Raw genomic sequence first — 24535 nt, 5'->3', positions numbered from 1 at the left:
CTGGGTGCATACAATCATTTGCATACCCGAAGCAGCCCCGTGTGCTCTCACACCCACCCATGCCAACCTGTGACACGCAAGGACCTGCACGGCTGCAGGTGCATGCCCGGCACCTCCCACAGCTCCAGTGGCGCCCGTGGGCCCAGACACACCCGCCACAGCGGTGCACACGCATGGAACGCGCGTGCGGGAGAGCAGGGGCGCACGAGGGCAGGTAGCCGTGCACGCGCGAGGCCAGTCGTGCACGCGCCGGAGGTCACGTGCCCAGGTGCGCGCTGGGCAGGTTCGGTGTCCCTTTTGCGGCTCCTGCGCCTTTAAGGCTCGCGCAGGTGCGCGGAGCTGACATCACGGGGCGCGGCGGGGCCGGGCCCGGGCTCGGGCTCTTCCTCCCGATGGAGCCGGCCCGGCGGGGCAGTGCGGACCAGGGCTCGGCCGCCGCCTTGGGGCCCCGGCCCGGCCCCTCATGGGGTCCCTCGCCCGCCGCCGCCGCCCCCCCCCCAGCTCGGCCGGTGCCTTTCGGCTCCAGCGGCTCGGCGCCGGCGGCGCCTTTCCTTGGCGGCGGCGGTGTCCCGGGTGCCCGCCGAAGCTCTCGGTCGGACGCCGCCTGCGATCCCTTCCCGTATGGCTGCCCGCGGCCCGGCGGGGTGCAACGCTGCGGTCCTGAGGAGCGGGCCCCGGGCAGGGGCGCGCAGCCCCTACCGCTGGAGGTCGGCAGGGCGCAGCCCGAGGGGCCCGGCGGACCCCACACCTTCCCGCTGCCGGCCTTGCTGCCCCCCAGCCCCGGCGCCCCCCCGGCCCGGCCCGGCGTGCAGTCCCCCGTAGCGCCCGCCTTCCCCGAGCTCGGTCCCCTGGAGCACGCTGTGCCCGGGAAGCCGCCGCTCGCCGAGCGCAGGGAGATGCTCCCCAAGGCCGAGTCCAGCGATCACATCTCCGCCTGGGCGGGCTCCTCGCCGCGGGCCGCCGGGCTGCCCAAAGCCATCTCCAGCGAGTTCCTCGCCAGCGGGCGGGTGGGCCTCTCCAAGCCGTCTGCTCTCTCCAAAGCGGAGCCAGAGGAGCTTTCCCTCTTCGGGAGGTCCCTCGGCCAGCCAAGCGCTGGTGATTCCTCCGACGCACTCGGCTGCTCGGGAAGGAGCCCGGAGGACAGTTCGTTCCGGTGAGCAGGTGTTGCTGTGGGGGGACAAGCAGTGGGAGCAGTGCTGGGCCAACGCTGTCGGTGCTGTGGAGCAGCAAGTGCAGCCTCCTATGGGGCTGGAGTGGTCCCTTTCTTCCCTCTGTAAATGGTGTTCTCGTGGAGGAGATTGGGATTAGGAGCTGTGAACACACTGGTTTAGTGGGAGGGAAGGATGCTCAGTGCTTACTGTCCATGCGAGCAGTGTGCATGGGGTGGCATGTCACAGACTGTGGAGTGGGTATCGTCTGCCCTCGCTGTCCTGGAGCTCTGGAAACGGTGTGGCACTACCCTCCCTTGCTGTTGAAACACTCTCACTGTGACTGAGACTTGACCTAGTGCTGCTGGAAGAGCCTGCAGGCTGCTAGTGCGTGCTGCATAACAGCACTCGTGTTGCGACTGATGGTGGCTTTGCACTGATGAAGGACACCGCTGCGGGGCCTGCAGTGCTGCTGTCACGTGTGGTGCCCTGGCCTTTCGGACTGGCTGAGCTCTTGGGCATAGTCGGGGGCTGAGACTGGGTTCTTTTCCCCAGGAACCCCAGAGATGTGTGATTTATAGGGAGGGGAAGCGGTTTTCCAGGGAGACCCTGTCTTGCAGGCTGCCTCCTGTGCTGGCCTGCCTGTGTCAGTCGGTGGTGATGAAAGCAAAAGGTCTTTTGTGTTGGTTTCTAGAATTTCACAGGGGTCTGGATTATAGTGGGGCTTGCCCTGCACCAAGATGCAGATCATGGGGCAATTCAGAGGAAAGGACCCATCTCCTGTATATGCCCTAGCTGAGGTTCAGCTGTGGCCATTTCTGCTGTGGCCAAAGAGCTTCCTTGGTGGAGCTGGGGATTGAACTGGGGTGGAGGGAACAGGGAACACCTCTGAACCCCAATCTTAGTCTGTTCTTCCTTTGTCCTCCCAAGCATCACAGTGGTTACCTGGAACGTGGGCACAGCTATGCCCCCGAATGATGTGACATCCCTGCTGCACCTCAACACAGGCGAGACAAACGATGCGGATGTGATTGCCATTGGGTAAGAGGTGGAGGTGCAGGGCCCCCTCCCCTGCTGCACCACATCCCTTTCTGGGGGATTACCATAGCGCTGTGGGGTGGGGAATGGTAGAGCTGCAGCCCAGCCCCCCTGGGGCACAGTGAGAGGTGTGCATTGCAGGCAGCAAAACATCAGAAAAGGTAATGGAGAGTCAAGTCCCAGAAAAATGGAAATGCTAAGAGGAACAGAAGCCCTTGAATCCCAGGTAGCCTTGAACCCCCAAAGGGCCTGGAGCTGGCTGTGCTGTACAGAGCTGGGGCCTTGGCAGTGCTGCTTTTGCTATGAGCCCTGGCAGCCCTGAGGTCGGGTCTGCAGAGGCGTTCAACTTGCCTGTTGGAGTCCTCTGGGACTGTTTTCTTCATCTCATCTTTTGCCTATGGTATGCAGGCCTCAAGGGCACAAATTTGCCGTTCTCTCATAGATGAATTGGCACTGTTCCCCTTGCAATGCTTAACTTTGGGCAAGGCAGTGCCATATTAGTGTTTTATTGGCATGGCTGGCGAGGCCAGAGTCCAAGGGCACACTGGTCCCTCAGGGTTTGCTGTGGCGTGTGGATTCCTGCTCAGACCAGAGACATGCTGCCTTTGCACAGGGAGTAAGACACTGCTTCTGCCTGTGTGTGTGAGGTGGAAGAGCTGGATTTGCCTCAGGGAGGCTCCCAGGGACTCCCTGATTCTCCGTGCTTGAGGGAAGGGGCAGTGTAAGGCTGGGTCTGCCAGAGCTATGATGCTGTGTTGGAGCTGGTCTCCTGGTCCCTTTGGCCTTGCAGGCCAGCAGTTTGGGTCTGTGGAGGTAGATTGAAGCATGAATGGATGGGGTAGGGGTGTAGCTGACAGCAAGAGACATGCTGGGACAGTGTCCTGGCTGGGACGGGGTGTCCTGCTGCTCCCTACCCCCAGGCTGTTTCTCCCTGGCTGTGTCCTTCCTCTGCCCCATGTCTCTGTGCCCTGAGCACTTGATATTTCTGGGCAAGACATTTCCTGATTCTGCCATTCACTGGGAACATTCTCCTTCCCCCTCTTCACTAATTGCTGAGCCAGGAGGATGCTAATTAACTTTCTGTTTGCTGCTGCTCTGAGCTGGGTGGCTAGGATGCATCTGGACACCCTGTGCTGAAGTACTGGTGAGACTTGGCTTCTCTGTAAAGACCAATACAGCTGAAATGTCCCGTAAGTCCCTCTTACACCTAGAGATAAGCTTTAGACTGCTGCCCAGCCCTGTGCAGCTGAACTACTCCTGCTTTAGAAAGGGCCAAGGCCTCTCATGGATTCAGGGCCACTTATGCTTTCTGCTAACACATGGCCCAGCATTGCTGGAGCAAGGATATGGCTGGCTTGTGCTCTAAACCCAGGATCCTCCTTGAACTGCCCTTCCTGCCCTGGTCCTGCTCCACAGCACTATGCTTTTGCACCTCTCCTAAGGAGCTCCTGCTAGCTTGGACATAAACGCTTTCCTGGTGTGGCTATGGGACCTGTCCCTTTCCTCCCAGGCTGCAAGAGGTGAACTCTAAGATAAACAAGCGCCTGAAGGATGCCCTCTTCACAGATCAGTGGAGTGAGCTCTTCATGGATGTGCTGAGCCCCTTCCACTTTGTCCTGGTAAGGAGTTCCCAAAGGGGCTAGGCAGCTGGTGTTCCCTCCCTGCCTGTTGGGCAGGTAGACGACAGACAGGGAGAGTTGGACTGCAGGGATGGAGGGAGGAGTTGCAGTGGGAAGGCAAAACCTGGTGGCAGGACAGCCTGCAGCTATCCAAGCAGCATGTGGGGGCTAACCCGAGGGCTAGAGGTGTGTCTCACCAGCCTGCTGTCTAGCTTCTGCCACCCTGCTCCCTTGCCTGCACCTTGGGCTTCCCCTGTGGGGCTTTGGAGATACTTGCTGCCTGCTTCATCACACTAAGGCAAGGACTTGTATGTGGGAACAAGCCTTTGCTTCTGGCAGCAGCCTGCAGGTCCCAGGGTGCTTGCCCCAGAGCATATGTGCCCTTGGCGCTGCTGGGCTTATCTCAGCTGTCAGTATGGAACAGGTTGTCAGGAGAAGCTGTGGCTGCCCCATCCCCGGCAGTGTTCACAGCCAGGTTAGATCAGTCTTGGAGCAACCTGCTCAAGTGGAAGGTGTCCCTCTCCATGGCAGGGGATTGGAAGTCTAGGAGCTTTAAGGTCCCTTCAACCCAAACCATTACATGATTCTATTCAGGAGGGTGTTAGTAAACTCTGAACAAAATGTGCTATTAGTCACCTGCAAGATAGGGAGCCTCCAAAGGGTGGAGGTGCCTCCCTATGGCCTGGAGGTGGGGGAAGCTGTCCCTGCCCCTACAGGCTCTGCTGTGACTACCCTCCTGCTTCAGCCTCTGCCCCCATTCCAGGTCAGCACTGTTCGGATGCAAGGTGTGATCCTACTGGTATTTGCCAAGTACTACCACCTCCCCTTCCTGCAGGACATCCAGACAGACTGCACGAGGACAGGGCTGGGAGGCTACTGGGTGAGTGCAGCCCTAGGGGAGGTGGTGAGGGGCTGGCTTCCCAAGGAGTCACAGGATCCTCTCGGTGCAGGGCAACAAGGGTGGGGTGAGTGTTCGTCTCTCCATCTTCGGCCACATGGTCTGCTTCCTGAACTGCCACCTGCCAGCGCATCTGGAGAAGGCAGAGCAGCGCAAGGAGGACTTTGCCACCATACTGCACATGCAACAGTTCGAGGGGCGTGTGGCCAACGGCATCCTGGACCATGAGTGCGTACCCCACCACTTTGCTCCCCAGTCTGGGCCAGGGCTCTAATGCCAGCCCCTGTCTTTGACTCCCTCAATCCCAGCACAGCTTGGAGATAGGGTTTTGCGTGCAGGGCTGCAATACTGTCCCATGGCCCAGCAGCAGCCCAATATGTCGGGGTACGTGTTAAGAGGGATCTTTGGTCTCTCCTGGAGCACATCCAGGCATGAAGCAGCTCCCTGCCATACTGGCACTGTTGGAGTTTGGAAGTGGTGAGTGGAGAGCCTAGCTCTGACCCAGTGTCTTGGCTGTGTATTCCAACTCGGTAGGTTAATTGCTGTGGAAATTTCCACCATCAATGCTCAGGGAAGGTGGGCCTGTTAGTGGATGGTTCTTAGTCCTACCTGAGTAACCCTCACAGGCCTGGCTGCTGGCCAAGCTGTCAGCCAACTGCTGGCCTGTACCGGTGCTCTTGGGAGCACCTGTGCCACAGGCTGAGGCTGCCCACAGGATATTTCTCCCCCGCCAGCATCAATAGTCTCGGCCCTTCCAGCCCGTTGCCCTCCTCCCACCCACAGCCTCGTGTTCTGGTTTGGAGACCTCAACTTCCGCATCGAGAGCCTTGACATTCGCTTTGTGAAGTATGCCATTGACAGCAACATCCTGAGCCAGCTATGGGAGAAGGATCAGGTGAGAAGGGTGGGCACACTGCCAGGCCCCAGGTGGCACTTGGCTCTTGTCCCACAGCTGCATGGGCAGTTTTGGTAGAACATCTGCCCTTACTGCTCATGGGACACAAAAGGCCCTGGTTCTGTGTGGAAAGGGGAACACAGTCCCAGGATGGTCTTTATGGGAGCTGGGCACATGTATCTTTTAGCAGTATGTTAGGAAGAGCTGGGGGCCTACAGACTTGCTGCCTGCATGGCATGGACAAACCCTGAGAACTGTGTGTGTGGGGCTGGCAGCAATGGGGCAGGGATGACTGCTAGGGGTGGAGAGGTATTCTGGGGCTTGCAGAGGGGTCTGGCCGTAGGGGCTGGTGTGCTCCTGTTCTCTTTCCCACAGCTAAATATTGCCAAAAGCACCTGGCCTGTCCTCAGTGGTTTTCAGGAGGGCCCCCTGAACTTCCCTCCCACTTTCAAGTTTGATGTAGGCACCAACAAATACGACAGCAGGTAGGACTGCAGAGCTCAGGTATGTGCTGGGCCTGGGAGCAGGTGGCACAGCTGAGGGATGCAGGTGGGGCACGGATGCCAGCCAGGGCACGTGCTGGTGGGGCAGGGGCTGATGCTGCTGCAGATGGATGGGGGTAGGGATGTAGGCTGGGACTGGCAAGCTGGGACACAACTGTTGTGCTGGTGCCAGCGCAGGTCTGTCCCTGCAGCTGCACTGAGCTGTGTGCCAAGATGAGCTGCGCCCCCTGCCGGTGCGTGCGGTAGTACCGGGGGAGGCAGTGTGGGGTGGAGCCCACTGGCCCCTGCCAGGCAAGAGATGCCCCTCTGTGCCCTGCAGTGCCAAGAAGCGGAAACCTGCCTGGACTGACCGCATCCTCTGGAAGATCAAATCTCCCAGTGTTGGGCTTGGCATGGGTGGGCACCGGCCCAGCCAGGGTGTCCTCTCAGTGAGCCAGCTCTGCTACTGCAGCCACATGGAGTACACAGTCAGCGACCACAAGCCAGTAGCTGCCATCTTTGCAGTGCAGGTGAGCATCATCCAGGGCCAGTGGGCACAGTCAGGGGTGAGACACGCAGCTCGTGTGTGCAGCTTATCATGGGGTGTGTGGGACTTACTTTGTTTGGTAAGCTGTCACCGTGGCTGGGGGCTGCTAGACAGGTGCCCGGGGCAGCAGGGGCAGCTCTTAAGCATGCCCTTCCTTACCATGTATCATAGAAACACAGAATAGTTCGGGTTGGAAAGGACCTTAAAATCATCCAGTTCCAACCCCCCTGCCATGGGCAGGGACACCTCACACTAAACCATCTCACCCAAGGCTCTGTCCAACCTGGCCTTGAGCACTACCAGGGATGGAGCATTTACCACTTTGGGTAACCCATTCCAGTGCCTCACCACCCTCACAGTAAAGAACTTCTTTCTTACATCCAACCTGAACTTCCCCTGTTTAAGTTTGAGCCCATTACCCCTTGTCCTATCACTGCAGTCCCTCATGAAGAGTCCCTCTCCAGCATCCTTGTAGGACCTCTTCAGATACTGGAAGGCTGCTATGAGGTCTCCACGCAGCCTTCTCTAGGCTGAACAGCCCCAACTTTCTCAGCCTGGCTCCATACAGGAGGTGTTCCAGTCCCCTGATCATCCTCGTGGCCTCCTCTGGACTTGTTCCAACAGATCCATGTCCTTCTTGTGTTGAGGACACCAGAACTGCACACAGTACTCTAAGTTGAGGTCTCACGAGAGCAGAATAAAGGGGCAGGATCACCTCCTTCGACCTGCTGGTCACGCTCCTTTTGATGCAGCCCAGGATACGGTTGGCTTTCTGGGCTGCAAGTGCACACTGCTGGCTCATGTTCATTTTCTCATAGCAGCAGCACTCCCCAAGTCCTTCTCCTTGGGCTGCTCTGAATCTCTTCTCTGCCCAGCCTGTAGCTGTGTCTGGGATTGCTCCAACCCAGGTGTAGGACCTTGCACTTGGCATGGTTAAACTTCATGAGGTTGACACTGGCCACCTCACAAGCGTGTCAAGGTCCCTCTGGATGGCATTCCTGCCCTCCAGCGTATCAACCGAACCACACAGCTTGGTGTCATCGGCAAACTTGCTGAGGGCGCACTCAGTCCCACTGTCCATGTCACCAACAAAGATGTTAAACAAGACCGGTCCCAACACCGATCCCTGAGGGACACCACTCGTTACTGGTCTCCAGCTGGACATTGAGCCATTGACCACAACTCTTTGTGTGCGGCCATCCAGCCAGTTCTTTATCCACCGAGTGGTCCATTCATCAGATTGATGTCTCTCCAATTTAGAGACAAGGATATCATGTGGGACAGTGTCGAACGCTTTACACAAGTCCAGGTAGATGACATCAACTGCTCTACCCCTGTCCATCAGTTCTGTAGCCCCATCATAAAAGGCCACCAATTTGGTCAGGCAGGATTTCCCCTTAGTGACGCCCTGCTGGCTGTCACCAAGCACCTTCTTGTTTTTCATGTGCCTTAGCGTGCCTTCCAGGAGAATCTGCTCCAAGATCTTTCCAGTCACAGAGGTGTACATCTCTCTTGCAGTTTGCTTCCAAGACAGACAAGCCCCCGGTTGAGATTTATGTGGCTGATGAATGGAGCAGGCCTGAGCAAGCAGTTGTCAGGTACAAGATGGCTGCTGGCTTCCACCGGAGCTCGTGGGACTGGATAGGACTCTACCGGGTAGGGGCTTGGGTGCTGCTGGGGCTGAAGGGAGTGGGGTGCACTGCACAGCACTGTGGGGTTCCTTCTGAGCTACCCCCAAATGGTGGGCACTGATGCATGGCATGGGCCTGTGCTCTGTGCTTTCCTTTCCCTGGGGAAGGCCTGGCAATTATCCAGAGGTTGGATAGCAGCATTAGGAGCAGGATTTGGCCCTGCTTCAGGAGGCTCAGATCCAGTAGTTCCCTCCTGCCTGGTGGGCCCCACAGGGTCCAAAGCCTGGCACTCCTTGGAGGCTGGGGGCCAGGGCACTGTTGAGTGGGTGCAAGGCAGCTCTTGGTTTTTCTGTGAGAGGAGACGGGGCTGAGTGCGAGGCAAGCTAAAGGCAGGGTGGGAGGTGATGGTGCTGAGTAAGTGCTTATGTTCCTGTGCACCGGTGTTCTCCCATGTACATGCACACAGGTGGGCTTTCGACACCCTAAGGATTACGTGTCCTATGTCTGGGCTAGGAGTGATGATGGTGAGCGCTGCTTGGAGAAGCAACCATGTGCACAGGTGAGCTGGGCCAGCTCTGCTGTCCTGGTGGGCAGGTGTGTCCCATCATGGGGGGACAGGGACCTCTTTATGCTCCTGGTGGTACAAGGGGGCACCTCCTTACTACTCTGTGCTGAGCCTTAGGCAGGTCTACTGGGCTGGAGTAAGGGGTATTGGCTCTGGGCTGGGGCTGGAGGTGGGAGGGGGCATCCCTGTGCCAAGCCTTGGTGCCCATCAGCTCTCTCTGGGCTACAGGTGATGTTCTCAGAGGAGGCACTGCCTAAGGGGAAGGGCGAGTACATCCTTGGATACTACAGCAACACTTCCAGCAGCATTGCGGGTGTGACTGAGCCCTTCCAGGTCAGCAAGGCCAAAAGGCAAGGGTGAGGGGTGGAGGGAGGCAGGGGGTGGTGTGTATAAGGTGCTTGGCTGGAGGAGGACAGTGGCTTTGGTGCCCCAGATCAGCCAGCAGCGCTGATGCAGGGGTGCAGATCTCCCTGCCCAGGTCAGAGGAGGGCAGCAGCCCCACAGACAGCTCGGGCAGCAGCTCAGAAGAGGAGGATGACAGCACGCTTGTCCTGCTGGCCCCCAAGTCCCGTAGCCCCAGCCCAGGCAAGATGAAACGGCACCGGAGCCGAAGCCCCAGCCTAGCCAAGTTCCAGGGCCTCATCCTGCGGCCATCAAGCCGGGACAGGGGTACAAGCCGCAGCCCCTCACCCCAGAGCCGCCATGGCCTCCCTGGGGACATCCCCACCATCCACCTGCCCCAGGAGGAGCTGGGGTGCCGTGGAGTGAAAGGCAAGGAGCCAGGGCGAACAGCCAGCAGCCAGGAGGGCAGCTCCTTCTACCAGACTGTGCGGGAGCAAGGTGGCCCCTGGCGTGTCTCTGCTGACAACCCCTTGGCCAGGGCTGACCCCAGGAACCTGGGCCTGCTGCCTGCACTCCGCCTCGAGATGGTTGACCAAGCTCTGGGACGGCGGAGGGACAGCACAGACCAGGGCTACCCTAGCCAGAGGATGAGTCCCACCAGCCCCCCTGGCTGCAGCACCTCCCCAAAGGAGGGGAGCAGCCCCCAGGAGCTGGACAGCCATAGCTGTGCCCTGGGCCACTGATACAGTGACCCTTGTCTCCTTCCTCCCTGTAGTGTGCTTGCTGTGTGCTTTCCTCCGCCACTTTCCTGCTGAGACATCCCTCTTCCCCCTTATTTATTGCAGTGATTTCTCACTGCTGCGATAGAGGCCTCCCCCTGGTCCTTCCAGCCTCAGCTGCTGTCGTGGGCCTGGTAGAGCTGGGATGTGGCACAGGGGAAGGCAAGGCTAGTCTAGTATGGTGGCGGGGAGTGTCCACTTGAGATTCAAAGTGCAAGGCCCTTTGGTCCTATGGGAGGAGTGCTGGCTTCACACATGAGGTGGGATAGGAGCACAGGGCTCTGGTAGCAATGGTGATGGGCATAGAGGAAGGACTGCCCCAGGGTATCCCTTAGATCAAAGCTTGCTCCTTCCCTGCTGCTACCACTGTGCCTCAGCCTGGACTTAGTGCAAGCGACAAAATAAACCATCCTGCCCACTCTTGCTGCACTGTGCTTACTACAGAGGTGGCAGGATCAGCCCCTGCTGTGGAGACCGCAGCATGTGCAGGGGGGGCAGGAGGCTTGGCCCTGGCACCACACACCACACTCAGATCATCCCGTATTCATCTTCTGCACACAGGGACTGACCCCCTCCCTAGAGCCAGCCCAGCCCAGCCCAGCCCACCCTGGCTGCGGAAGGGGGTTGGATCACACCACAATGCTCAGCCGGCCCAGCTGAAGAGGTGCAAACCCAGGTTGGGGGCAGTGCTGTCCCCCGTGCCTGGGGGAACCTGTGTGCCCCAGAGAACAACAGGGACTAAAGAGGGTGGGGTTCCACTTTCCCAAGCCCTCCTCTTCCTTTCCACCTGCTTTGATGCTCATGGATGGCAGCCACTGCTGCATACAGGACCCCCTCATCCTGAGAGCCTTCTCAGTCCATCTGCTTGCACCTGCTCCAGCTGTGGCACCCCCCAGCTCCATGCAGTCACCCCAGCAGTTGCACTTAGTGATGTCCTTTGTCTCAAGAACTAGAAATTGAGTAGCTTCACCTCATGGCTGCAGCACAGGACATTTTCCTCCCCACAGGAAGCTGTACTTCTCAGGCATCGTCAGGGCATGGGATGAGGCTGAGCACGAGGCTTCTGCTTCAAGGCCATCCAAAGGCGTTGCTCATAGAGAGTGACACCACTGTGCTGTTTTCCAGTCTGGATGCTTGGCCCTGGAGTTCACATGCAAAGAATCCTAGTGTCTCAGGGTGGCTCTGCACCACTCCACAGCTGGGCTGGATTGGATGCTACCATCCTGAGGGCAGTCAGGGTGTGCTGTTGGTCCTGTTCTAACATGGCCATTGCTGTTGGGGGCATAGGCTCCAGCCCCCACTGTGCTGCTGCATGCCTGCTTGTGGGCTCAGCCTTGTCCCTGGCAGATGCGGGGGAACAAGGTACCTGGTCCCTGTGGCTGCTGGGCTGTAGCAGGTCTCTGTGCCTGGTAGAGCTGAGGGTTTTGACTCAGCTGCTGTCAGTCTCTTGTGCCCTACTCTTGAGAACTCCCCTCCGTTGCCTGGGGGCTGCACAGCAGGGCTGCCAGTCCCCTCTGTGGGCAGGCTGTAGTTATCCTGACACTGCTGCACCATCCTGGCCAGGGGTACTACACCATAACGCTCACACCTGGGAACATCACATGCCATAAGGCCCCGTACACCCACTCTGCCACAGCCAAGCTGGTGGCAGCAGGGCAGGGCATGCCCAGGGCTGCTGCAGCAGATGCTCAGCCATGGGGCTACAGCACCGGAGCACTCACCCTCCCCACCAGTGCCACCAGACGCACTCCCCGCGCTCCCATCACGAAGCACGGCACCTCCAGCAGGTTGAAAAGGGTGACTCCGATGATGTTGGAGAGGGTGTCGTTGAGGTCCAGCAGACACCGCCGGAATCTGCAGGGCACACCGAGGCAGTGAGCAGCTCGGCGGCCCCGGGGCGTGTCTGTGTGTGACCGACCCCCCCGATCCCGGCCTCTGGGGCACCTGGCATCACATTCGCAGTGGGAAATGGTATGCAGGCGGTAGCTGCGGATGCCGTAGCTGAACTGCGGCGCCGTGACCTGCGCCGAGCGCTGCTCGTGCTTACGACAGCACCGGTCGGGGCCGCGGAAGAGACCTACGGGCAGCGTCGATGAGGACAGCCCCACCGGGAGGATGGGGCTCGCCTGACCGCTGCTCCCTCCTCGCCCTCCCCACTCAGTAGCCAGCTCTCGGGCACTGCCGCCAAGTCACCGGCTCCGCACCACAGCGTGTCCGGAAACGTTCATCCCCGCCAGCGGCGGCGCGGAGGCTGCCGGCGGTGCGGGTTCGGCACAGGACGCGCAGGTCCCTCCTCACTGCGGCACCGGGGCGGCGGCGGGCGGGGGGGGCGCAGGCGGCGCTGCAGGCGCGGCGGATCCAGCCCAGGCGCTCTCCAGCAGCGCGGCCAGGCCGGGGTCCCCGCGGCTCAGGACGGGCACGTAGCGCGCGCCGCACGCGCCCGCCGCGCTCACACGGCACGGCACCGCCCGGCCACGCGCTCGCGCTCGGTACCGCGCACGCCAGCTACGCACACACGCACGCACACGCGCACACCCTGCGGCGCGCACCACCCCCTCCCCCGCCCCCGCCTTTAAACAGGCGCCAGCTGGCCGGTGGGCAGAGCGCTGATTGGTCCGCCCCGGCCCCGTCCCACCCCGTGGGCGGTGAGCAGGAGGAGCGGGATGCAGGAGGTACCCCCCGCCCCGCGCACCCCGCTTCCGAACAGCCCCGGGTCGGTTTTGTGGGGCGTGCAGGGGCAGCCGCGCTGGGGCAGCGGTGTGCGTGTGGGTGTGTGATGAGTGAATTCCTGTTCGTTAATCACATCTTGTTTGCTTAAAAAATTGTTTGTTTAAGAGTTACTTGACTTGCTTAAAGGTTACTGGAGAATTTCGGCACGTTGAAATTTGGCTTATAGACTGCGAGCATCTGTTAAAGGTATGGAAAAGAAGATAAAGAGCCTTCCTCCTCACACCCACCGGACCCACCGGGAGGCCGAACGAGACCCCTTATCAACGGGCCACCCAAACGCAGAGTACGCCAAGAGTAGCACGTACACTGGATAAAGAAGAGTATAAAATCAGTGACTTTGGGGAAATGGGGTGCGTGCCGTTGGCGGAGCAGAGAATCCCCGGCCGCCCAGCGCTGTTTTGCTTGCCGTCGCTTGCTCAATAAACAGATTTGATTCATTGGCCTGGCTCTAGTCAATTTATTTGAGCCACTATTTATAACACCCAGAGACCTTGTAGTTAAGCAGATACTCTGGTAAACTACCACTACAGTTCAGGCCAGCGTTCACATTAGACAGGTGCTACGGAAACCTTACAGCAGCCTTCGAAATACTTGAAGGGGCCGATAAGAAACCTGGAGCGTCCTTTAAACAGGAGCCTGCAGGGACAGGAAAAGGGGAAACGGTTTTACCCTGCCGGAGGGGAGACTGAGCTGAGCTCTTAGGCAGAAGCTCTTCCCTGTGAGGGTGCTGAGGCGCTGGCACAGGGTGCCCAGAGAAGCTGTGGCTGCCCCATCCCTGGCAGTGCTCAAGGCCAGGTTGGACACAGGGGCTTGGAGCAAGCTGCTCCAGTGGAAGGTGCGGGTGAAGCTGCCCCGGCCCCGCGTTCCCCCTGAGCCCCCGGGCCGGGGCCGCGCTGCAGGCGGGCGGTGCGGCGGGAAGGGGAGCCCGAGGCCCCTGCCGCGGCTCCGGCGGCTCCCCCCTCGCTGCGTGCCCCAGGTAGGAGAGCGCGGCCGCCGCCCGCCCGGCCGAGAAGCGGCCTCCGCGGAGCCGGTGTCCGGCGGCCGCAGCCCCCTTCGGGCCCGCAGCCCGGCCCCGCCGCCTCTCCCGGCCCGTTCCGGCCCTGCCCTGCCCGGCCGCCGTCCTCCGCCGTGTGCCCGCAGCCGGCAGCCGCGTCCTGCGGTGGGAGCAGCACCCGGCACGAGCCTTCCCGAGCCGCTTCGGCTCCGTCCTCGGCTCGGCGCTGCCTGCGGACACGTCGCCTCCAGCCGGGCCGGCCCCGGAGCTCGCTGTCGGCAGCAGCGCTCCCCTTGGATCTCGCTGGAGCCTCCCTGGGGCTGCGGAGCTCCCCGCGCACCTCCCTACCTGCCTGCTGCCTGCCGGCGGGAGGGAGCGAAGGAGCCCTCGCTCTGCTCTGAACCCCCGCCTTTAGTGAAAACACCTCCGGGTTTGGTTTCTCTTTGTGAATTTAAGACCATCACCAGACCCACGCGCTTTTTTCAAGCTACTGCAAATCCCTTTTGCCCAGGATTTACAGCACCGCTTCCCGGCCCCGGCTGCCCTCCAGCCGGCAGCAGCCCAACAGGTTGGCGGAGCTTTTCTCTTTCCTTTTTCTTTCCAACCCCCCTTTTTTTCTTGATCCCCGTTGCAGCAATCGCTGTAACTTTGCTTTAACTGACAACATCCTCGGCCCGAATCGTCCCAGCTATGAAGTCTCCTCCTCGAGCTTATTTGTCTAGATGGACTCAGTTAATCGCTGGCGAGGTTTGGATTTTAGCGCTAATGCACTTAGTGACTGTATCAAGGGCAATCCGAGTCTGTGTTTCTGTCGCTTCAATAAACAGCGCTATTAATCCGGAACCTGGAATCGGGACAGTTCTCCACGATCGCGGCCGGCGGTAATCAGAGATGCAGCCGAGCCGCCCCCAGCCCCTCTGATCTCGGAGCTCTGCCTGGATCCCAGCGGGGATTTTGTGCCAAATGTGGAACCTCCGAACGCAACAGAAAAAGTCTGCGGAGCCGCCCGCGGGATTGCCAGGGAGAAACTGCTGCGGGGATGGGCGTGTGCCAGGGAGAAACTGCTGCGGGGATGGGCGTGTGCCAGGGAGAAACTGCTGCGGGGATGGGCGTGTGCCAGGGAGAAACTGCTGCGGGGATGGGCGTGTGCGCCAGCCCCGGCGGGAATAGAAGGGGCCCCGAAATGTTGGCGAGATGGCGATGAAGTGGTGGAGCGGATCCAGCGGTTTCGGAGTCAGCGAAAAGGTAAAATGGGAAAGGTAAAGGAATAGTTTGTGCAGTGCTGGGGTTGTTTCTCTTGCGCGCAAAAGGCAATCAGATAGTCCCTGCCCCCGAAACAATTGTCGATGGAGAATCTCTTGCCTTGGAATCGGGAAACGAAGGGTTGAAAACTTGGCTGACTCCTGAAGAAGAAAACGGCGGAAACTTGAGGGCAGGAGCTGGTGACCTCACGAGTGAAACAACAACCTGAGAATGCTGCAACCCGAGCCAGGTTTTCAGCAGGAACAATTGGATGTGGGGAGCCGAGTGCCGCGTCGGGTTCAGCGGAACAGATCCGGCAATGAATCCGCTGTGCGGAGCCCGCAATGTGGGCTGGAGATACCCGGCACCGTGATGGCAGCGAGGAACTGGAGGAAGGGTTTGGTTGTGATCTTGCCCCAGAACCCGTACCTGTGCAGCCCTGGATTAAACCCGAAATCGCAAAGGAGGAGGCGATGATGCCCGCACTGCTGCTCGCGCCATCCCAGGGGCTCCTGCTGAAGTGTCAGATTTGCAGGACAAATATTGCAGGTGGCGAGGGGAATCCAAGTCGGAATGTGCGTGGCGAGTCTCCCTAACGGGAGGAGACCGAATGGTCCCGAGGGGAGCAGAATCGGGAGATTATTGGCGTCCCAGAGCGTTTTGAACCACCCCAGCGGGCGCCCACAACTCTCCATTGACCACACGAGCCGCTTCCTGGGGCGGTGGTACAGACCCGCAGGAGTGAGGGGAACCCCTTGGGATGAACCTGCGGAGTTCGGGGATCTCGCTGCATCCGTGCGAACGGCAACCAGCAGCCAGCAATGGAGGAGAGATCCCCAGTGCTCGCCGCGGTCGATCCGGCCAGAGGAGCTCCGGCCGCCACGAAAACGTCAGATCCACACACGCCCCCCACGGGCCCGAAAGCAAGCAAGCCGTTCATTCTAAATCCGCGCCCTCGGCCCCAGAACGGGCTTTATTTGACCTCGCTAATATCCCGACCAAAAGGTGGCATCCCCGGGGCGGGCAGTGAGCCGCCCTGCCCGGCGGGCTGCGCAATGCAACGGCTCTTTGATAGCCATCAGGAGCCCGTGCTCTCCGTGCCGACAGGACCCGGGAGATCGTCTGCAGGCTTCCTAAATGACGCAGGGGCGTAGATGTCGGGAATTACTAACCGACCAGCAAACGATCTGGACGGAAAGCCAGTTCACCGTAAAAGGAACGTTCGGGGAACTGAGGGAAGGATCAAAGAGTGTCCCACTGCAGAAGTTGCCTTATGGCTCCCGGTGAGCAGAAGCTAACTGGTGCTCAAGTACCGGTTGTGCTGTTCACACCCTGGAGTTTGATCTGCTCTACGGCAGGACGTGGGAACTCCCCGATGGAACACTGGAGTTTTGCTGGACGAGGGGATGGAGAATGGCCCTTATCGATGCTGACTGCAATTGTGGAGTGGACTCGGGAATCGGGACCAAACCCGATTGATTCCATTATCGCAAGTGTCCATCCTTGTGCCACCCTGGCAGGTCAGTAACGCGGGACAGTTCCCCTCGCCGGCTGCCGCACAGCGGGGAGCTGACGGGGTGGTGATGGATCTAGGGAAGAGGCGTTATCACCCGCGCCCGTTCTCCCAATTGCCCTGTCTGGCCGCAGAAAACACCGACGGCGCCGCGGCGGCTTGCAATTGAGTGCGGGTGCCGAAACGCCGAGGCCGCACCTTTACCCCAGCGAGGTGGCACAGACAGACTACGGAGCACAGCCGGGAGCGGGTGGAATCGCGGGAGCAACCCTTACGAGCCCAGTGCTCACACACCCTCCCGCACTTATCGATCTGTGGGAAGATACCCGCCGGCAGGCTGCCACAGCGAATGAGCCAGGCAAAGATGACCCTTTTGCTCCCGGACCAATCGACCCTGAGAGAGAACCCTGCCTCTCCCCCCATGACCCGCATGATATGTGGAAAAACAGTAAAAAAGCAGCGGCAAATCCAGGTGCTGTGAACCTGCCCCACGACCTGAACGCTCCACATCCCGTCCGTCACGGGGCGAACCGCGGGCTGGACGGCGGGGAGTAAAACGGCGCTCCCGCGGGAGCCCAGCGGAGGCTGCGGGGGGGCTCCCCTCCGGCAGAGGGGCTGCGCCTGGTGGCGGCGGGACAAGGAGCTGCGGAGCACGGGCGCGCCGCCTCCACCCCCCCGCTGCCGCGGCCTCACTCACCCGGGCGGCGGCGGCGGCAGCAGCAGGCTCCGGCGGGCTCCCCCCATTGTCTGCCCGCGGGCAGAGGCTGTGGTGCTCGCCCGCCCCTCGCCTCTGTGTGCTCCGGCAGGCGCGGGTACGCGCTGCGCCCGCCGAGATGCGCGCTGCGGGGCGGCGCGGGGTCCGCTCCTCCCGGTGAGAGCCGGTAAGAAACCCAGCCTGTGCTGCGGAGGTTTTTCACCCACAGCAGTGGTCTGTCAACAGGTAACGATTCAGTCAAACATGCTACCCTTCAAAATGGAGCTGCCATAGATGTTTTGCTGTTAGCTCAAGGACATGGTTGTAAAGACTTTGATAGAATGTGTTACATGAACCTGTCTGATCATTCTGAGTCTGTCCATGAGGCAATTCAAAACCTAAAGGAGTTCAGATGTTGTGAGTGGAGAGTAGCTGGAATTGGCTAGGAAGTTGGCTGTCAGAATAGGGCATCAGTGCATGGTTGAAAGATTACTAAAATCGCAGTAGCCTGTGTAAAAATCTTTATAGATATTTTAATCACAGTTCCTTGTTTAATTGCTTGTATAAATCGTTTGATTGCTAAGTCTATTAACAATGTTTTGATCGTTTATAAAGAAGGGGGAGAGGTGGGGGATTCTGCACAAGAAGCTGCGCAAGTAGACCTGGACGAGAGCCCGGACATCTGGACTCTCATCAGCCACAAACCTCGGGAGAAGTGAACGGGACAAGTTGGGAGGAACCGGCGAAAGAACAGGAGAAAGAACATCGGGTGGGACCGAAGAAAGAGCATCAGGATAATGTCTGAGGACTGTAAATTTGGAAACAGGGGGATGCTTAAGACAAGATAAAGAATGTGTAGTCAAGGGGAAGTGGAAGTGACAGTGTAACGAGTAGTGATAGCAGAGAACGTGACAATGCAACGAGTTCTGATAGCAAAGAACTATGTTTAGAAAGAATTAATCAAAGGTGAGTGGACAGTAATGTGATTGGCTGAAAGAGTGCGTGATCAATAAGATTGTTTTGTGATGGAAAAGTACCAAAGGAACTGCTACTAACTGCTAAGCAGAATACTATAAAAACATGTAAGCTCACTCAATGAGGGATTTCGTTTGTAGCCAGAAACAGAGTCCATGCCTCAGTTGCCACAAGATCGGGCCTGGCAAGGGGTGCCATCCCATATAAAGGGCGGCCCGTGTGCAGTAGGGACCCTAGGCATGTTCATCCCCAACAACACCATGATAATGAATAAACGAGGATTGCGTTCTCGAAGGTCAACGCACGCTTTTCAACCGAGCTGCGATGACAAGGTAAAGTTTTGGAACCCAGGTGAAATAATAACTTCCTCATTTTTAGCTCCCAGAGTAGGTAGCGCCCAAGCTTTAGCAACATTGAATAAATTAGGATGTTGGCTTGCTAAACAAACTAATGCTACAGCATCCGCTCGCTCTGCGTTGCTCACTGATGTTGACTATTAGACATGCAACTTTGCAAAATAGAGCAGCAATCGATTTTCTCCTCTTACATGGACATGGGGATGAAATTTTGGAAGGAATTTTTGCATGAATTTGTCAAACCACTCAGAATCAATACATGACAGTATCCGGAAATTAAAAGACAGTGTAATGAAGTTAAGGGAAGATGATAAAGATTGGCTATCATCGCTTTTCTCTAATTGAGGTATAACTGGGTGGCTAATGACTTTGGCTAAGGGAGGACTGATCTTTTTGCTTGCTCTCTTTGCCGTCATATGCGTTGTGTCTTGCTTATTACAATGTATGCAGCGGATGTTACCCCAAGCTTTTGAAAGACATGTGTATACTGCATTGCAAAAACAAGAAGGGGGAACTGCGGGGGTTGGAATGTATCGAAACTGTCAGAGACCATAGGAAGGAAGAACCACAGCAGGCAATTAAGAGTGACCCATCCCTGACTGATAAGTAACATTCAGTAAGTGAAGCTATCTGAAGATCCAGCTTCTGCTCCCCACATCAAAGACTGGCAAACAGACCTCAAGTTCCTACTGCTAGAAGCACAACTCCAGACACAAACTCAAGAGCTATTAATATAGATAGTCAAATTCAGAAGTCATTGCACACTCCTACCAAGCTATAAAGCACCAGTAGGTATTGTCATGCTTGTGACTAGGTCAGGCACTGCATCCTTGAAGTCCACAGACAAGTTGCTCAGCTGGTTTAGAGCATGAGGAAGAATGAGAGTCAACCTGAATAAAATAGCACATAGCACACCACTTTTAATCTCTAGGAAAGGGACAACAAAGGCAGTGATGCACATTAGGAAAATATATAAACATCAAGACTTAAAAGTTAACTGTAAAAATGACCAGCATCAGTTTCAGTGGCCTCACAGATAATTTCAAGCTATAGTGTTTCATTTTACAATGTGGTCCTGAACGATCCTGCTGTCCAGGTCTCATTAAGAGATGAAGGAGATAACAATTTTTGTTGGATTGTGTTAATGTTGTCTAGGTACTTTTACCTTCCATCTTAATATTTTTCCCCTTTCCCATGTAACCCTAAAACCCAAACCAAAATAAGTAATATGGGATAAATATAGTACACACATTACCCTGCAGAGCAAGAGGTTACACGCATCCCCCTGAAGTAAAATAAACTTTTGAAAACTGTTTTCTGCCAAAGTTAAACAGTATCATCTTGTAACTGCGATATGGGGAGCAACTAAAAACTGGTAAGGACAGCGATTTCAAATGCATCTGCTGCCATAAATTCCTTCTTTAGATACTTGTGTAGTAGCTGCCAGTCTCTCCTGGAAGTCAACTTTCACATTGGCGTCCACATGCAGATGTATCTGGCTGCCACCAAGCAGTTAAGCTTCAAAATTTCAAGTTCTTAATGAGGTAATGAAATATAAATGCATCATTTCTGTGACTGTTTTCACCAATCATTTTCTCCAGAACACAAACCTGGATATCATAAGCCTACAAGCAAGGAAAAAAAGCTCATTTGTACAGCAACAAATACTGTAATTCTGACTTCAGAAAATGAAACTAAATTCTATTCCTGCATTGTCAACTGCTTTCGAGGTAATTCACTCCTGACAAACACCCTCACACACTGATGCCAGCTTCCTTCCATGCTTCTATCTTTTGAGCAACCAAATCAACAGGAGATCGCATGGGCACATGCTGTCAGCCAAGAACCTTTCAACTACCTTGTCTGGCTACACCTGGAGTTTTAAAGGCCACTGAGGGGAGAATTACTATTTGGGGTTTTGCACAGAGCCTGTGCAATCATTTCTGGTGTTGCTTTGAGGCATTAACACATGTCGAAACAGAAATCCTATTTAAGGGCTATTGGTGACAGATGACATCTAAATCTCCCTTGATTAATAATGCACACAAAATTAGCCAGCTAGCTTTCTCCAAGCATGTACTCAGAACTATTCACTTTAGGTGAGGCCTCCAAGATAAAGTATACCTGCCTATGAGGTAAGGTACTTTAAGGAGATCTAAAATCCGTATGCTGTTTAATATACGGATTTTATCTACATATGCTGCTTTTCCTTTATCCACTTTTTGTAAGTCAGAATTTTCTACTCTCTTCCATCTGACATGAAGCAGCAATGATGCATGAAATTAGCAATTTCTCTATGATTAAAAGGACTCCTTTTTAAGAGCAGAGCACACTTCAAACAGTTGAAAATGAACTGAAAGAGGTGCAAGCTCATTTTGCCTAAGTCTTCTAGTTATTTAATGAACTGGAAAAGCTGTTTTTTTGGGTCAACTCAAAAAACCTGTCTTTGTTCCCAGAGTAGTCTCAGAATTCATCTTTCAGCAGCAACCCAAGAGCGCACGGAGGCCTCAGTGCACAGCAGGAAAGGTACAATTTGGTATTTTTGTGTTGTAAAGTAAGCCACAGCTTGCTTCATAGAATATTCATTATTCTCATAAATTACCCCAAAATAAATCAATGTTATAGCACTTACAGCAAAATGCATTCTAAGTCCCTATGGCAGAATAGTGATTTTGTTTAACATCAGCATCTCAGGAGTGAGGTGAGGGAACAATGGGGAAGTCCAACTTTATCCATCAGTGCAAAGAGCTGTAAATATCTGGAAACTTCGTAAGCAGCTCTTGGAAACAAACTCTTCCTTCAGAAATCTGATCTCGTACTCTTAGCTCTTGGAGGAACCCCAGCTCTGCCTAGTAAATTTTTCAATGGGAGTATCCTTTATCTTTGTTAGAAAAGAAAAACACACTCTTGTGAAATGCTAGGGTGCAGAAATTTATGAACAGTTCACAGTAGACATCAGTGCATATAAACCAATACTACTTCTCAGAATCCTGATCTGAGAAACAAAATCATCTCTGACAGGGCTTTATGCTGATTGCTCCTGTGCATGGGTAACATCATTGTAGCAGGAAAAAAGATCTGGAGAACTAGGATTTTTCCAAGAAAATAGTCCAGCAATGCTCCATTCTGAACTTTTTTATGAAGCTTGGCTAAATGGGGTGAAAAGTGGATTAGTTTAAAACAAAGTAGATCACTTCTGTCCCTCCAAGCCTAGCAGCTGAAGTTCTCAGCGGCGAGACTCGCCATCTCGTGCAGTGTCCCAGCGCCATCTCCTGGGAGTTTTGCTGGCGCTGGCAACACCCCTTAACTGGCTTTGTAGAGACCGAAACAAGCACGTTTCATTCAAGTACTTCTGTTTTTCTTCTCTCACAGCACCAATCAAGTTTCAAGAATGTTCAAGTACTTGCATCACTTACGGAAAAATCACCCCCAAAATATTCTGCTCCCTTTTCTCACTTCAACTCCCGAGTTAGCCTCAATTCATGGGCTGGCTGATCAGATAGTGCCACTCTTGCTCTTTGTTTAGTTTTGCCAAAGAGAAAAGCTTGACCTGTATGAAGTAACACCCTCACGTTTTCCTTCCAGAAGCCTTCATTAGGTCTGTAGGTGGAGTGTCATGAGGATGACAAAGGAAAGCGTTCACCCCAAATGACCTGAAGTTGAGGAAGGAATAGTCTTTTCAAGATGAGCGTTAACCATTGGAAAAGTTGGGTTAGGTTGACACAAGTACAGCACAGGCTATTTTGTAAGAATTACGCCTCACAGCCTGACACATTCAAAATGAACTATTCAAAGACAACGGCGTTGCTGTACAAGGCAGTTTGCAGGATTCAGGTGTTACACCAGAAATAGAACTGTTTCATATTACAAAAAAGCCTCCTTCCTCATGTAAGAAAACAATACACTAGAGAAGCAAGGCCATATCTTAAAAGAAAGGAGGAAAGTCTGTTATTAAAGTTATAAGGATCTAAGCTTATTCTCTTGATGAAAAGGAAGCTTCATTTGTAAGTATCAGAAGTTTTCAGTGTACAGAATAGACTGACACTGAGTAAGGTTGCCCTCTGCCTGAACCTAGTACAGAAACTAGATTTATTCAAATCTGGGGGGCTGGAGGGAGGACTGGAGCACAAAACAGTGGAAGTCACTGTGCCTATCTCCAGGAAATTTTCCTTTGTGTGATCCAAGTGTCTTAGCACATCAGAACTGCATGACCCGATTTTATATATAGAAACTCTTACCCCCTTCAGCCAGTGATGCACAGTAATAGACGCCTCACACCTTCCTACAGCCAAGTAAGTTCTGAAGAGACCATGGACAATTTCAGTATTACCAGATATCTTCACGTCAAAATATAGACCAAATTTCCATTAAATGGTGCTTATCTCGGTCTTTGCTAGGTAAAGAACTGACATCTCCATTAACAGACAAAAACCATTCTCTGATCTGCAAGTTAATTGATGAACCTTACACTAAAGCATTAGGTAAAATAAATAGGAGTTATGCTCAGATTTGAGTTAGCTATGGTACTTATCAGGAAGAATCAGAAGGCAAAAGGACATAAGGTCCTAAAACACCTTTTTGCTTTGTTCTTCAGAGGAGCTGATAAAAGAACAATACAGAGCTAGCCCCAGTCTCAACTAGGAGGACAAAAAAAGTAATCCCATTACTCCATTCTTTCTGAAGAAGTGAATATGCTCCTTTCTCAGATTATATTTTAATTCCCTTTCTGTTCAGGAAATAACTGGAAATCCTGACATGGAGAAAGGAGATACATAAAGTATGACCCATTCTCTAGGCTACCAGCATATACAGGCTCAAACTTCAACTGTAGGAAGTACAGAAACCACAGTCCCGTGATCAAAACAAAAGGGAGCATGCTTTATTTCTGCATTAAAAATGTGTAACCATGGAGTTTGATAACCAAGCCTACACCTACAAAGGAAGTTAATTCAGTATGGCTCTTCCAAATGCAAAGGCTAATTTAAGGACAAAAAATGAACAAGTTCAATTTCATGCATGTATATATAGGTACTCTCGTGCTCAGGTTATAATGAAGACACCCATTTAAATGGCTTCCAGAAAAAAAACAGTTTCCATAGCCTTTAGATAGCTCAGCAACACTGATGAAATTTTAGTAAATATAAGAGCTTAGCCAAATTGGCAATACAGCTCAAGTGCAGTAGCATTCCTGAATGTCACTGACTTGACTATACTGAGGGACTCTACTTCCTAGTTAGCTGCACAGATAAATTGCAATTTACCAGAGTAATCAAAGCAATTTTGTCACTTAGTTAACCATGAAATCAGGAAGAAGCACATAGTAGTTGAAACTATGAAATTGTATATTTGATAAGGAGAATAAACACTAGCAACAATTTCAGTTACATGAAATAGCTGAAGATACTTCTATTACTTGCCACACATTTAGATCAATAAAGAAATCGTATAGGCAACGATCAAGTAATTCAGTGCTCTTCTAATTCTCCATTTACCTAGCATGTTTTCTTGTTAAATAAGAGCTGTAAGGCCATTTGATGATTTAACGATAAGCAATCAACCTGTCATTCAAGGCAACATGATAGCATACATATTTCACTGCAGGCAAGTGCAAGGTTGCACACAATGGAAGGATCAATCCAGCTAAACAGGCACATGCTGATGGGTTCTAAAATTAACTGAAACTACTCAGAAAAAAGTTAAGGGTCAAGACTGAAGCTGACTGAAAAAGAACATCTGTTAAAAATGGGAAAACGCCCAGACAAAATGTTAAGGCAAAGAATAAATATCCCAAGTACTGTCCCATTGTTTAAGACTGTTTTATCATAGAAGCACAGGATGGTTCAGGTTGGAAGGGATCTTCAAGATCAGCTAGTTCCAGTCCTCCTGCAATGGCCAGGGTCACCTTCACCTTGCACATTTCCTGCCTCCATCTATAAAAGATTTCTGTAAAGTGAACAACTTGCATCTACATCAGGTAACAATCTTCACTGGTGTCTTCTAGAGTCCTGAAAGAGATCGCTCCAGGTATCTGGACTACAGATAGCAGAAGACAGGAGATCTGGAGAAAGACAAAAGTATTCAAAGTAT

At 54.4% G+C, this 24535-nt stretch overlaps 1 protein-coding gene across 3 annotated transcripts; it reads left to right on the top strand.

Annotated features, from left to right (window-relative positions):
- Positions 1-377: 377 nt before the first annotated feature.
- Positions 378-10365, top strand: INPP5J (inositol polyphosphate-5-phosphatase J). 3 transcript variants are annotated; one of them, XM_061370433.1, is made up of 12 exons: positions 378-1153; positions 2079-2189; positions 3697-3805; positions 4569-4685; positions 4756-4931; positions 5487-5598; positions 5974-6083; positions 6421-6610; positions 8146-8283; positions 8725-8817; positions 9052-9156; positions 9288-10365. In XM_061370433.1, the coding sequence occupies exons 1-12, from the start codon at positions 393-395 to the stop codon at positions 9906-9908; spliced, it is 2643 nt and encodes an 880-aa protein (XP_061226417.1). In that variant the 5' UTR covers positions 378-392; the 3' UTR covers positions 9909-10365. The 3 variants fall into 3 exon arrangements, with proteins under 3 accessions (XP_061226417.1, XP_061226418.1, XP_061226419.1); XM_061370434.1 differs by having other exon boundaries at positions 9280-9549; XM_061370435.1 differs by having other exon boundaries at positions 9302-9506.
- Positions 10366-24535: the final 14170 nt, after the last annotated feature.

This window comes from Neopsephotus bourkii, unplaced genomic scaffold, assembly GCF_033783945.1.
Source record: "Neopsephotus bourkii isolate Nb327-2 ecotype Australia unplaced genomic scaffold, CSIRO-AGI_Nbou_v1 NB_1542, whole genome shotgun sequence".
Classification (NCBI taxonomy): domain Eukaryota; kingdom Metazoa; phylum Chordata; class Aves; order Psittaciformes; family Psittacidae; genus Neopsephotus; species Neopsephotus bourkii.
The sequence above is the reverse complement of the archived record's forward strand: the minus strand, read 5'-3'. Positions and strand labels throughout refer to the sequence as shown.